The sequence below is a fragment of the Trichosurus vulpecula genome, chromosome 4 (assembly GCF_011100635.1).
Source record: "Trichosurus vulpecula isolate mTriVul1 chromosome 4, mTriVul1.pri, whole genome shotgun sequence".
Lineage (NCBI taxonomy): Eukaryota > Metazoa > Chordata > Mammalia > Diprotodontia > Phalangeridae > Trichosurus > Trichosurus vulpecula.
Window position 1 is genome coordinate 391297231 of NC_050576.1, and position 13403 is coordinate 391310633.

General features: G+C 37.3%; 1 protein-coding gene across 1 annotated transcript in view; it reads left to right on the forward strand.

Moving 5' to 3' along the window:
* The window catches only part of CUL4A (cullin 4A), a 65194-nt gene that overhangs the window by 32524 nt on the left and 19267 nt on the right, over window positions 1–13403 (forward strand). Inside the window, exons 7-10 of the mRNA XM_036753942.1 lie at window positions 2363–2452; window positions 4468–4550; window positions 8234–8301; window positions 9734–9852. Of these exons, the coding sequence (XP_036609837.1) occupies window positions 2363–2452; window positions 4468–4550; window positions 8234–8301; window positions 9734–9852 (360 nt within the window). The remainder of the gene's footprint in view (window positions 1–2362; window positions 2453–4467; window positions 4551–8233; window positions 8302–9733; window positions 9853–13403) is intronic.

The window sequence follows — 13403 nt, forward strand, 5'->3', positions numbered from 1 at the left end:
TCCTGGGCCTGAAGTGTTGGTACAGTCACACTGCTGCTGATCTCAGTGACTTCCAAAGGTGGGAGACTTCTAAGGGGAGCTCTTCACTCTTGCTGCCTGAGGGGATACACACACACACACACACACACACACACACACACACACAGAGCCTTGCAAGTCTACACATGTTTTTTGCCTGAATTGACATTAGCTTTGCTGGGGGTCCGCTGACTATAATTGTGGTTCTGGGTTGGAGGATGTTACTTCTTATTGGATATCTTGATCATCATTTCGTCTGCTTTAGCTTTTTACTGGAACAGGGATGTGGAAGTGGGTAGCTTCCCTTCTTTCAGGTGGCCTTCTAAGAATAGAGTTGTCATTTGTTACACATACATTAGCCATTTTACAAGAATTAATCTATGGTAATATACACAGGACTATACAAACAGTTGTCTAAACAGTACTGAACTAATCACTCTTGGATGATTAAGGTGGGACCTGGAAGGACCATATATAAATAATTAAGCCACTGACCTTGAAATATGTTAAGTATCTATGAAAGGCTGTTCAGTGCAAAACAGGAGTTCCTTGTTGAGTTAATGGATTGTAAGGATGGGGGGCAGAAGTCCTGTCCACATATTTTAAAATTCTGCCTTGAGATTTTAAGGACAGGTGTGATCAAAATCCTCTCTCTTTCACATTTTAACTCAGGAGGGGGCAGAATCCTAACTTAACACTCTAGAAAGTAAGTATTGCTAATTTATTGGAAAACTTAAAAGCTTTACTTTTATGTGTAAATACCCATCTTGTGACCTTCTGCTACACTGTTAGTAGACACAATTTTTGCAACTAGAAGCATAAATAGGTTTAATTTAATGTGCTAATCAACCACAATTGGTAACATGCTATATTACATGCTACATCAAAAAGAATTTAATAGATTTGTTTTTCTCCTAAATCAACCACTGTTACTTTTTGGTGTGATTTGCTTGATTAGAAACCTTTTAAGCCAGAGGCTTGAAGAAAATTACAACCTGAGCTTCAGAACCTTTCTCTAATTACCTGAACTACTCTCCTAAATGTTAATGCAGAAATACCCCACATACAAAGTCCCTTAGCCGATAATCTTAATACATCACGACCAAATCTCACCATGAATTCAAGGTTTGGGCTTTCTTCATTCCTGTCTTCCACCTACCTTCCAGACAGTCTGTTTTAGTGGTCGGGTCCAGGTTGAGGTTTTTTCTGTACTTGGATTGTTAAACATTACAGAGTAATGTTAAGGAATTCATAGCAGTAATTCATCAGTAAAGGGGTTGCACTTAACCGGAAGGTATCAGATCTGCTTCTGAGAATGGGAGAAGGGAACCAAAAAGCACATCTTTAGTAGTGCTTCAGTTTTGAGCCCAACTTCTGTCAGGCTTATTGATTACTGTCTTTCTTTTGAAAGGAAGGAAATTATGAAGAAATTGACTCATGAGTGCCCGAGTTTATTTCTTATCCTTCCCTCTCTAGTTCTTTGAATTCCATAATTTTCATCACTCTTTTCTTCTGCAGAGAAAAATTATTCCTTAGCAGTAGAATATCTGTCCTTTAAAAAATACAGTGTTGAAATTCAGCTCATAATTGTCATCTCCAGAAAAATACTGAACTATAGGCTAGGGGATTCTTGAGGAGGAAAATTAGCACTTCCTCCCATCTCTCTAATAAAATATCGAAGAATTTTTATTTGTTTTTACCTTTATCTTGGTCCAAACACATTGTCAAGATCCCTAAGCTCATGTGTTTTATAATCTCAGGTCTTTCTCTGTAAAGACTGGTTTTTAAGAATTTTATTGTCTAAATTTTGGCTACCCAGGAACTGGTACCAAATTTTGTAGCATTGTTGATGAAGAATTGCCCTTTGTGACACTGGCTCCATAAAAACAACCTTATTTGAAACAATAATGTTAGATTATGACGTTCAGCCTAACATCCCTCGCTGAGAAATTTTGACATTTGGAAACCAGCATTTAGGCATATACGTATCTCTGTCTCAAGATCTGAGCAGGTCCAGCATGCCTCCAGGAATTTGAGTGGCACCAAGAGATCCAGTCTGGCAGGTGCCTAGAAAGTCGCAGCCATTTCAGGGACATTTGAAAGAATTGTTTCAAGGCCCAACATGGTGGTGGTGCTGGCTGCTGGGAGAGGCAGGGTTACAGTGGTACATAAAAGAGCATACATATGGAAAAGTAGACAACTTCTTCAGTTACTTTTAACTTCTTATTGTTTTTCTCTGAATCTTGGTGCCAATTACATGTTAAAATTTCTTACATAGCCTCAAATTTAAAATAAGAACAAGGACTTAATTTCTTGTCACTAAATAATAATATTCATTTCTTAGGTCTATAAAGATTCATTTGAGCAGAAATTTTTGGAAGAGACTAATTGTTTATATGCTGCAGAAGGCCAAAGACTCATGCAAGAAAGAGAGGTAAAAATATTAAATATAGCCGTAATATTTCTGTTTCATTTCAGTACTTATGCTTTTAATTTTAATTTATGTACATTTGCCAACATACACTTTTGAAACTTCTTACAGCCATGATCCAGCCAAAACAGGATTTTGGTTTTTAGCTAAAAACAAAAATATCCTAAGAGATTTAATAATCCCTACCATTAATATAAACTGCATGTTTCTCTATTAATTGAAAACTTTTATAATATTCCCCAAAACAGAAGTTCAGTAAGATAACACAAAATGGAAGTAATGCAAAAATATTTTTAAAAATGCCTTGTGCAGCTAGTTGGATAGAGCACTAGACCAGGACTCAAGAAGACCTGAGTTCATATGTGGCCTCGGATATACACACTGTATGACCTTGGGCAGGTCCCTTAACCCTGTTTGTCTCAGTTCCTCATCTGTAGAATGAGCTGGAGAAGGAAATGACAAACCACCCAAGTGTCTGTGCCAAGTAAACCCCAAGTGGGGTCGTGAAGAACTCAACAACAACAATAAAAAAAATGCTCAGTTTTAAAGGTGAAATCAGTGCCTCTGCAGATACATGAGGAAAAGAGTCAGAGGATCATGGGTCTGGAGGAGGCCTCCAAGGCCTTAGATGGGACTTGCCCCGCATCATGATATATAGTAAATAGGAGAGGTAGGATTTGAAACCAGGTCCTGTGACTCCAGAGCTGGTGCTCTTTCCACTATACTCTATGAATTGAAATTCAGAAACAAAGCATGAGCTCAAAATTCACAGTTTTCCCAAAAATTATTCTTAGACTCATATAATATTTGTGTTGGAAAGGATATTACAGGTTATCTAGTTCAACACCTCCCTTTTTATAGGTAACTAAAGGAGCCCAGAGAAAGGAAATTAATTATTCAGGGTCATCTTGCTAATTACCCTGGAGAGCTGGCCCTGGAAGTTGGTCTTCTGAATTCTGGCCAGCCTGTTCTTTTTTCAGACTCTGCTAGTGCCCTGACAATGGTTTCCTTGCCCTTGACTTTGTTAAGCGAGTCCTTTGAACTTTTCTCCGAAGTGTCACTCATGTAGTTGCCATGGACCCTGGCTGTGTGATTTTCTTCTCATTTGACCAAGGAAATTCCAGATCAGAACTTGGCCATCTCTATTAGCTGCCGAGAAACAAAGTTATTGCCCTTAAAAAGCGACACTCGAGCTGGTTTCCCTGTGAGAAGCTTTGGAGTAGAGAAGAGAAACCTTACACTGCTTTACAGAGCCTGTTTTTTATCAACTCTGCATCAAAGCAGATGTTGAATGGAATGAGAGGCATAACATTAAGGTCTTATATCTTCTCATTTGATAAATTGTTCACCGGCACGTAAACAAGTGAATGTCTTTATCCAGACGAGGGAAGTACATGGAACCTCACTAAAAAACAGAATGTAGATCATCTTGCCAAGTGAACTCAGCTCTCAACATCTAGCCTCTACCTGATCCACTTCAGCCATTGGTTACCCTAGGACAGTGCAACAAAATGAAACAAAACCGTGCTATTTCATGGCATCATAATGGAACCAATGTGCAACAACTGTTCCTCAAAATGAATTTTAGTGGTTAAGCCAAGAACAAAGAGGGAGACAGTGTTGGCAGTAAAATTACGGTTGAGGGAGAGGAGAGAAAGAGGTTGGAAGGGAATATGTGTGGAAGGAAGAGAAAATAAATCCGCATTAATTGAAAAATAAAAGTGAAAAAAAGTGTTGGATTTGGAGTCAAGAACCTGAGTTCAAATCATGACTTACTGCTTATTATTCTGTGTGACTGGACAAGACATTCCAAATCCCTGGGCTTCATCTTCATATTTAAAATGAATGAGTTGTACTAGTCCTCTTACAACTCCAATTCTAAAATCTTAGTATTTTGTTTCTAGCCTAATCTCTAAAAAAGTTTAACTTCCCAGAAGAAAGCGATAATAGAAAATCAGTGGCGATTTTAGTGTTACTTCTATGACATCATTGATCTCTTGGCATTTTTTGTTTGAAAGGTCCCAGAATACCTTAACCACGTAAACAAACGTTTAGAAGAAGAAGGAGACAGAGTAATAACGTATTTAGATCACAGCACACAGTGAGTACTATTTACTTTCTCTACTTTTACTATAGTTGAAATTTTCTTCTTTTGGTATATTCTCAGTAATTCTGGTGGTCATAGTATAATCATTTAAGTCACATTGTTAACATTCACAAAGCAAATCTTCACTTAAGTGTTATGGCCTAATGAGGTGAAAATTGTTTTCAGGGAATCAGCAGATTGGGTAGTAGTGGTATGCAGGGCTTTGCCGTCATCACCTTTGAATTTATACGCTCAAGATAGCTGCCTGCTCTGCCTAATAATAGGTGTTCCCTGTTTTTAAGGAAATTAATTCAGGCTGAGCCATTTAAAAAGTGCTAGACAAAAAGAGACTGAGTTATTATTGATGATACTCAATTGGAATTTACCAGATGTTGAATATTTAAGAGTTTCATTGGGTATACCTCAAATAATGAATCTTCAGTTCCATATTTACTCACATAATTTCCCCATTGCTTTTAGAAAAAAAAATGGTCTCCCCATTTCATTTCACTCAGGTTGGAAGCGCTCATGAGCTTGATCCCACTACTGCCCAACACCGGAACTTTGTTCCACTTTCTTAACTAGGCCAGTTCACCCCTCCTTAGGCAACCTGGTGCTTCCCTGCTCTCAGGGACTCTCCGTATCGATGCTGAATGTAGTTTGGGTACCTCAACAGCATAATCTCCCCAGCTCAGGAGTTCCGACAGACTCAACCACCCAGGTAGCAGGGATTACAGGTAGGCACCACCATCCCTGATTTTGCCGCTTTTTAACCTAATGTTTTCACCTTAAAATAAATTGGTGGGTAGGTAGAAAATAGAGAGGATTAATGTAAACCTCTTTTTGTCGATGTCTTAGCTCACATCACTTCATTAGTCAGAGTCGTAAAATCTGACTGAGTGCCTAGAGTAATGGTGTATACCTTTCATTCTCATGGAACTTGAGTTTTCTGTTTTTGATACAATGCACCCCTTTCTAATTTTATTGCATTGTTTAATTCATTTATTCTCACAGATGTTCTATGATCTCACTCATTTTCTGATTTAAACTATTCATTTCTCTTTTTATTTTTTCTTTCTTGCCTTCTTTTAACTCTCAGTCTATTTGTAACCTTACTTTTATTTCTTCTTTCTATAAGCATCATGAGGGTAAAACTTCTGAGGAATTATACTGGAGTTTTCTCTTCTATCCCATTTTTATGTTATTGCCTTTGTCGACCAAATCCATTCTCTGTTTTCTCCTGTGCTTTTAGGAATGTCAATCCCTGAAGGAAGCAGTGTTGTGTCCTTTTGTGTTCTGGAGCAGGACACCCTACCATTTCAGGTCCCTTCACCTCAGTCCTTTCCTTTCATTGTTTTTGTCTTTTTCCAGGTAGCCGCTGATCATGAAAGAATAAAGAGATTATTATCCTTTTACTGTACACGTATGGACTTGGTGGACCTGTATTATTTTTCTCCCCTCTCTTATCTCCTTTCTCCCCATTTGTATGACTTAACACTGTAAGTCCCTCACACAGAATCTATTGATTCACTTATACAGGTCAGGAGATTTAGTCCATAGACTATTAATTCATATCTTTCACCTTCCTTTCTTCAAATTCTTTAAGTATCCCTTAAATCTTTTGACCCTTAGTCTCTTTTGTTCTTTGATCCTCTTTGGTTTTTTAACCCCACAGATCACTTTGTTTAAAAATAAAAATGACCTATAGAAATGAGCCAGTCACTTTTTTTTTTAATCAAGATCACTGTCTTTAGCTATGGTATTGATTTATCTTACTACAGATACTTTGGATGGCTTGTTTCAGAACAGCATACTGTAAAGGAAAGAAGTCGTTGGTCATTTGCTAGTTTTGTGACTCGTAATGACAAGTCACTTCATCTTTCTCACCCTTCCTTAATTTCCTCATTTTTAAAGTGAAATAGATAATAATGCCTTACAGGGCTGTGGTGAGGACCAACTAAGATAATGTGTGTAAAGTACTTCGTGATTCTAAAGAACTTTGTATATACAACCTGTGACTAAAGCAGGAAGGGTTGTGGAAAGCGACAATGGGGAATGGGAAATGAGGAACAAGAAAAATAAACAAAGATGGTAAGTCACAGTTTGTACCAATTCTTTCACATTCTGTCTCCTGAAAAAAAATTTAATAGCTATATAAACATACAGCATTTTAAAGTTCGCAGAATCCTTTACAGATGTTACCTCATTTTATCCTCACAACAACCCTGGAAGGGTAGGTGCTGTTATTGTCCCCATTTCACAGTTGTGGGGGCTGAGGTAGAGGTTGTGACTAACCCAAGGTCACACAACTAGTACATGGGAGACTGGATTTGAATTTGGGTCTTTTTGACACTAGGTGTTGCAATGTGTGGATGGGCAGAATTGAGAGTAATCTAATAGAAGGAACAACCCCATAGCTCCATTGTGCCTCAGATGTATCTAGTGGAGTCCTTCAAATTAGAGATAGGAATGGTTTTTTTCCTGTTAGAGCTCTATCTTGTGAAATAAGAGCATGAAAACAGTGTCTTAGCAGCATACAGAGCACAACTGGCTGCTGGCAGGGAGCGCTTTTCAAGGACTCTATAGTCTCAGGCAACAAAAAGCACTTTCTTCCTCCCCAAAACTGAGAGAAACCTACACAGTTGTGGCACAAAAGGCTGAAATTGGAGTTTGTGAGGGATGGAGAGGGAGAATCCTGCTGAGTTGGGATACTGACTGCTATCTCCAGAAGTTTGGGGTTCCCCTCCTTCCACGGTTCTTCTGGTATAAACTGCCTAGACTCGTGGAGTTATATCCATAATTGAAATTTTTTTGGTGATGCTAACAGAAAGTTTTATTAGAATGTATGCCCTTCCCTTTCAGGAATTGTCTTTCTCAAACTTCTTTTTCTGTCCCTAAGACACAATGGAAATTATAAATGTTAATAAGATTAACAGTAAAGTATAGGTTTTTACATTATTGTCACTGAAATAATTATCACTGAATTAGCAAAAAACTTCCTCTAGATATTAGAGTGGCTATAGTTTAAATGTTTTTTCTTGTTGGAGTTCTTTTACTGATAGAGACTTGCAAAAAGGCCAAACTATTTTTTGTTCTTTTGAACTTCATGTAATTTTAATATTGGCACATAACCAATTCTTTTAAAGTATTTATATTTTGATTTCTTCATAAGTTTAAGATTCTCCATATTAATAACTTGATAATTAAGCATGTTTGTATATTGCCTTACTGTTTAGAACTTTTTGGTTCTTACTATTAATGTCACACTATTCTTTTTCTGGAGTCATGGAGGATTATTTATTCTCAATAATTCAATGTGCTGATTAACAGAGTTTTTATGTATACCATGTGGATCACTTATATTACAGAGAACTAAAATAGATTTTTTTTTTTAAAAAAAACAGTCATTATATGGACTGCATTTTAAATTTTTCAATGATTTTAAAAAGTGACTTCAGGATCTCACAGTGCTTCAGTCTTTATGAGCAAGCAATTCTCAACATTACACAGTGAAAATTTTCTGGTTATTTTAGTTTCCTCATTTGTTAGTTTCTAGATTAATGAACATTTGCTATATTTGCTTCAAAGATAGAAAGTTCCACTTGTCTCATGGAATGGCCAATTGTATCGGTTCCTTTAAGCCTTGTGATACATTTGGTGTCTTTAATTTTCCTTTTTATTTTTTTTGCTTTGTATAGGAAACCACTAATTGCTTGTGTGGAGAAGCAGCTTTTAGGTGAACATTTAACAGCAATTCTACAAAAAGGTAAAATTTTCAATATAATAATATAATTTAAGTACTATCTTTCATGCTCTGCAGTAATTTGTATAATTTTTTATGGTGTGAGTTATGTCAGTCATGCTCTGCATGTTTTTTTCATGAGTGAGGCAGCTTGATGAAGTGGAACCCCAGTCTATGAAATCATGATCTTAATTCTGATTTCAGCTCTGCTACTCAGTTACAAAAATTAGGAACTCAGTGTTCTTGTCTGTAACACGAAGCTCTAGATCTTTGGATCTCTTCCAGCCCGGATATTTTGTGAATCAATCTGAGTATTCATTAAGCTCCTAGTTTGTACCAGGTGCTTTGACAAGGTGCTAGGATACAAAGGAAAAGAGCAAACAAAAAAACAGTTCTTGTTTTCAGGGAGCTTATGTTTTCTCCAAGAGATCACTTAACACAAGTAGGCATGACAGTTTTTGTTTTATAAACACTGATCTCAGAATATGGTGGTGGTGGTGGTTACATCATAGATGGTAAAAATTGTTGTAGGTCCTGAGAGAAAGAGAACCTCAGATATTGAAATTTGAAGGGAAACTGAAGATGGATATGTCATAACTTACTGCTAAACCTTGGACTAAACCATGTCTGTGCTGGAAGGTCCCAAGAGACCCTGATCACCCCCTTTGAAATGTAACTAACAAGCAAAAGGACATAAAGAGTTAATGGTACTGTATGTAATCTAATTACTCAAGAGAAGCAAGATGGAAAAATAATTGAGTGCCTACATCAAAATTAAGGCGTAGAAAAACTAGAAATTAAAAGTTAATAGAGCCATCAGAGAAGTAAAATGACTAAAAAGTGCAGATTATTGGGATTTGTTATCCATGTCATAAACGACTAGTTGAAGAATTATTTGGGGTATGAAAAATGGAATAAACTGGCCCAGGAAGCACTTAATTCATGGGTTTCTTAGTAAGAATTTATATGACTTGCTTGATAGAATAAAAATAGAGAGACTACTCTGAAGACTTAATTCTGCTTTTAAAAAATGTTTTCAATTATTTGGATACCAGGAAAATGAACACTAAAAATGGAATGACTATTTTATTAATTGACAAAAAAAATTTTTAATCTCTCACAAGATGCTCATGTTTGAAAGAAATATAGAATTATGGGGGGAAATTATGTCATTGTTGTTTTGAGGGCTAAGTTCTATATCTAGTCTAAATAATGTACTCCTTTTAAAAAGGTTAGGTTAAAAATGAATTTAATAGCAGTTGAGGCAGGAGCTGTAAGTTCTCTTAGGAGTTCACCATATTGGGGCTGAATTTGGTATGGCTATTGATTGGACTCCTGAGCTGAAGTGATCTTCCCGCCTCAGCCACCCGAGCAGCTGGAATTACAGGTATAACTTTTTACACCCAGCTATTAAATAAATAAATGTGTTACATTTTATTTTTTAATTTCATTTTAGGACTTGATAACTTGCTTGATGAAAACAGAGTGCCTGATCTCACACAGATGTACCAGTTGTTCAGTCGAGTAAAAGGAGGGCAGCAGATACTACTGCAGCACTGGAGTGAATACATCAAGGTATTTCAGATCAGTGTTGTGGAAAATGCTCGGCACTATTCTGAAATGAAATGAAATGAAATTCAGGTCTTTCTTACGTGTTTTTTGTAATTACATACATTTTCCTCGGTCATCAGTAACCTGTCTTTTCTCCTCGCCCCCCTCACTGCCCCTGCCCTAGCCAGTCGAGAAAGAAAGAAAGAAAAAGTCCTTGTTACTACAGACATTTGTAGTCAGGCAAAACAAAATGTCCAAAAGACATCTACTGCATATTCTGTGTATGTATGTAGACAGATACACACACACACTCCTCATTCTTTACTGAGTCTTTGATAAGTGGTGGATAGCGTGCTTCTTACTTAGTTCTCTGGAGTTGGACACGGTGTTGGAGAGACCCTAAGCCTCTCATGATTGTTGTCTTTGCGATTGTTGTCATTGTATAAATTTTCTGGTTCTCTTCTCTTCACTCTGCCTCAGTCCATACAAATCTTCCCACGTTTGTCTGAAACTCTCTCTTTCATTTACCATAATTTAATCAGCAGTTTCCTAATTGATGGACATCCCTTAGATTTCCATTCTTTGTCACTTTTGTACATCTTTAGAGTTCATTTTGCTTAGAACTAATCCCTAAAGTATCCTTTCCATCCTTTTCACTGTTCCCTGTTATTTTCTTGTTGAATGAAATATTTCTGTACCCAACTCTTTAAGATTATCAAGATATAACAGAACCACTCTCAGGCTTTCTGATTTCTGTCTAACTGGACTCCCTTTGTGACACTTGATAACAGTAGGGTTCAGAAGGAACACACACACACACACACACAAAATTTCTGTGTATTTGAATGTAAGCAGTTTGGCCTTTTATGATTGTTTATTTGTATTTACTTTTTTTATATTTCTCTTAACTCTTGTATTTGAGCTTCGGAATTTCTACATAGCTCTAATCTTTTCATCAAAAATTCTTAGAAGGTCATCTATTTCACTAAAAGATTTTACTCTCTATAGGATACTACTCAGTTTTGCTGAGTAAGTATTCTTGGCTAAAGCCTTATATCCTTCACCATAGTGGTGGCTGCAAAATCATGTGTGATACTGACTGTGGCTCCTCTGGACTTATATCTTCCTGATCACTTGCAATGTTTTTTCTTTGTTCTGGTAGATCTGGATTTTTTTTGTGGTATTCCTGGGAGTTTTCCTGTGAGGATTTCTTTCAAGAGGTGACCAGTATGGGGTTCTTTCTGTTTCTACTTGGCCCTCTTGTTCTAAGAAATCTTTTAAGATTTCTTAGAATTAGGTGTCTATACTCATATGCCGGTAGTCCAGTGATCTTTAAAATTTTTTATCTATTTTTCCAAATCATTTGTTTTTTTTCTTTGAGATACCTTACATTTTCTAAGTTTTCAGTCTTTTGGCTTTGTTTTCATATTTCTTGTTTTCTCGTGAGAGTCCATTCTAATGTTCAGAGAGTTTGTTGTTTAGACAAGATTTTGTTCCTCTTGTACCAAGCTTTTAATTCTTTCTTTCACAGTTCTCTTTTCCAATTTCCTCCTCTACCATTTTCGTTTCATTTATGAAACCTTTTTTAACACTTTATCTCTCCAGTAATTCTAGTTGAGTTGTATGCAGTCTATGTTTTTCTTAAAGACTTTTCTTGCTATTTTTTGTAGTCATTCATTTTCTGGATTTGTGTCTTGAGCATCTCTTTCATCATAATAACTTTTTATGGTGGGGTTCTTTTGTTGTTTGCTCATTCATCCAGCTGACTTCCTGACTTTGGACTTGATGCTAGGCCTGGGCTCTGCATACTTCTGGAATGGAGGTCTGGATGAGTCTTGCAGCCACTTTGTGGTGGGGTTATTTAGTGTTGTGTTAATCCAGGATCTCAGGGACAGCTGGGGACCTACAAACTTTCATTGATCTCAAAGGGTCTGTTCCAGGGCAGAGTCTGATTGTTTCCCACCTCATTTGAACCCTCCAAGCTCCTGACCTGGGGTTAGGTCTGGGCAACAGTGGGCTGCTGCTAGACTTAGCCATGATCAGCCAGTTTGAAGCTCTGCTGGTTTGTGGGATGGAACTGCAGGCTCCTCTTTGGTCTGGGATTCATGTCCTTGCTTTTCCTCTAGAGGCTTCAGACCTAGAAGCTGGAAATGAGACCCCACTCTGTTCATGCTTGCTTCTGAACGTGCATATCTTTTAGTACACTACCTAGGGCCTCCCTGTCTGGAAACACACCCTGGGCTCAGGACCTCACCTCATTGTACCCTGACTTTGAGACCTAGAAGTGGGGTGTAGGCAACAAAGCTGCAAGGTAACACCTGTTTGCTTACTGGACCAACTTTTTTGAATCTGGGACCTACTTTTGCCGTGGTGCCTACAGCTGGAATGCTGCATGTGCGGCCTGCTTCCTGATAGGCCATGTTCACCAGTGGCCACAAACGTCTCTTTCTCTCACTGTGTTCTGACCTGGTCTGTTCAGATGATTCATTGTGACCTTTTCTTGAATTTCCCCATCAGGATTTTGTTTGGTGTATTTTCCTAGATCTGTTTGTAGAAGTTTTGAGGGGAAGCTCACTATACTTGCTTCCTGCTACTTCACTATCTTAGCTCCTTCTCTTAGTCTTCAGAATTGTTGTTAGTTTTTGCTCCATGTCTTAATCTTCAGAGTTGATGCTAATGAGTTGTGATGGATTTGAATTCTTTCTTACATATACTGTCATAACTTAAGATGACATTGCAAATTATTAGTTATTGTATAGGTACATATGATTAAAAGAATTAGGGGTTGTGCTCATGCTGCATATAAAGACTATTCTTCGTGGCCTTAAACTGGTTTTGTTTTTTAAAACCGATGACTTTGTAGTTCCACTTCTAAAACTTAAAGTCTTCTTAATCCTTTGTGCAAAAAGATCAGTGTACAATAACTAATGCAACTAGAAGCAGAAGAAAGACTAGACATTTGGGGGAGGGGGGGAGTCATTGTAGTAAATAACTCCAAAGGAGTTCTTATATACAAAATCCCAGTGAATTAACACATAGATAAGATTAAAAGCCTTTTCTCAGTGACCAAATGGTTAAAAAAACAGCAATAGTTTTCTTCTTTTTTTCTCTCCTTCCCTCTCCTAATCTGGAAGTACAGTGGCCAATCATAGGCCCATTCTGAATATTGACTTGAAGGGAAGTTTTGACCTCTTTTTTCCAACCTGGGCCAGTTTATTCTTTTGGCATCCTAGGAGTATCCCTTCCCAGGGGCTCACCACATTGTGACTGGGCTAGACACCTAGTTTTTGCTGTGGTTAAGAGCTCCCAGTTTCGATTTCCCCCAGCCGGCACTTAAGGTTGTGTGCTCCTGCTCCCAGCTAACTAATAATTCTCAAAAGAAGAAGCCTGTTCAGAAACATTTGTCAAAATAGTTAACTTTTATAGTGTAAAAGTTACCTAAGAAATTGAACCATGAACTTGTCCTAATTTTCATGACTATATAAGAATGGTTTAGTTTGGTTAAGCATGTCTTTTTTCTTTATTTTAATGAATGTTAATAGACTACGGAAGTTTTCAGCATTTTAAAGTTACTT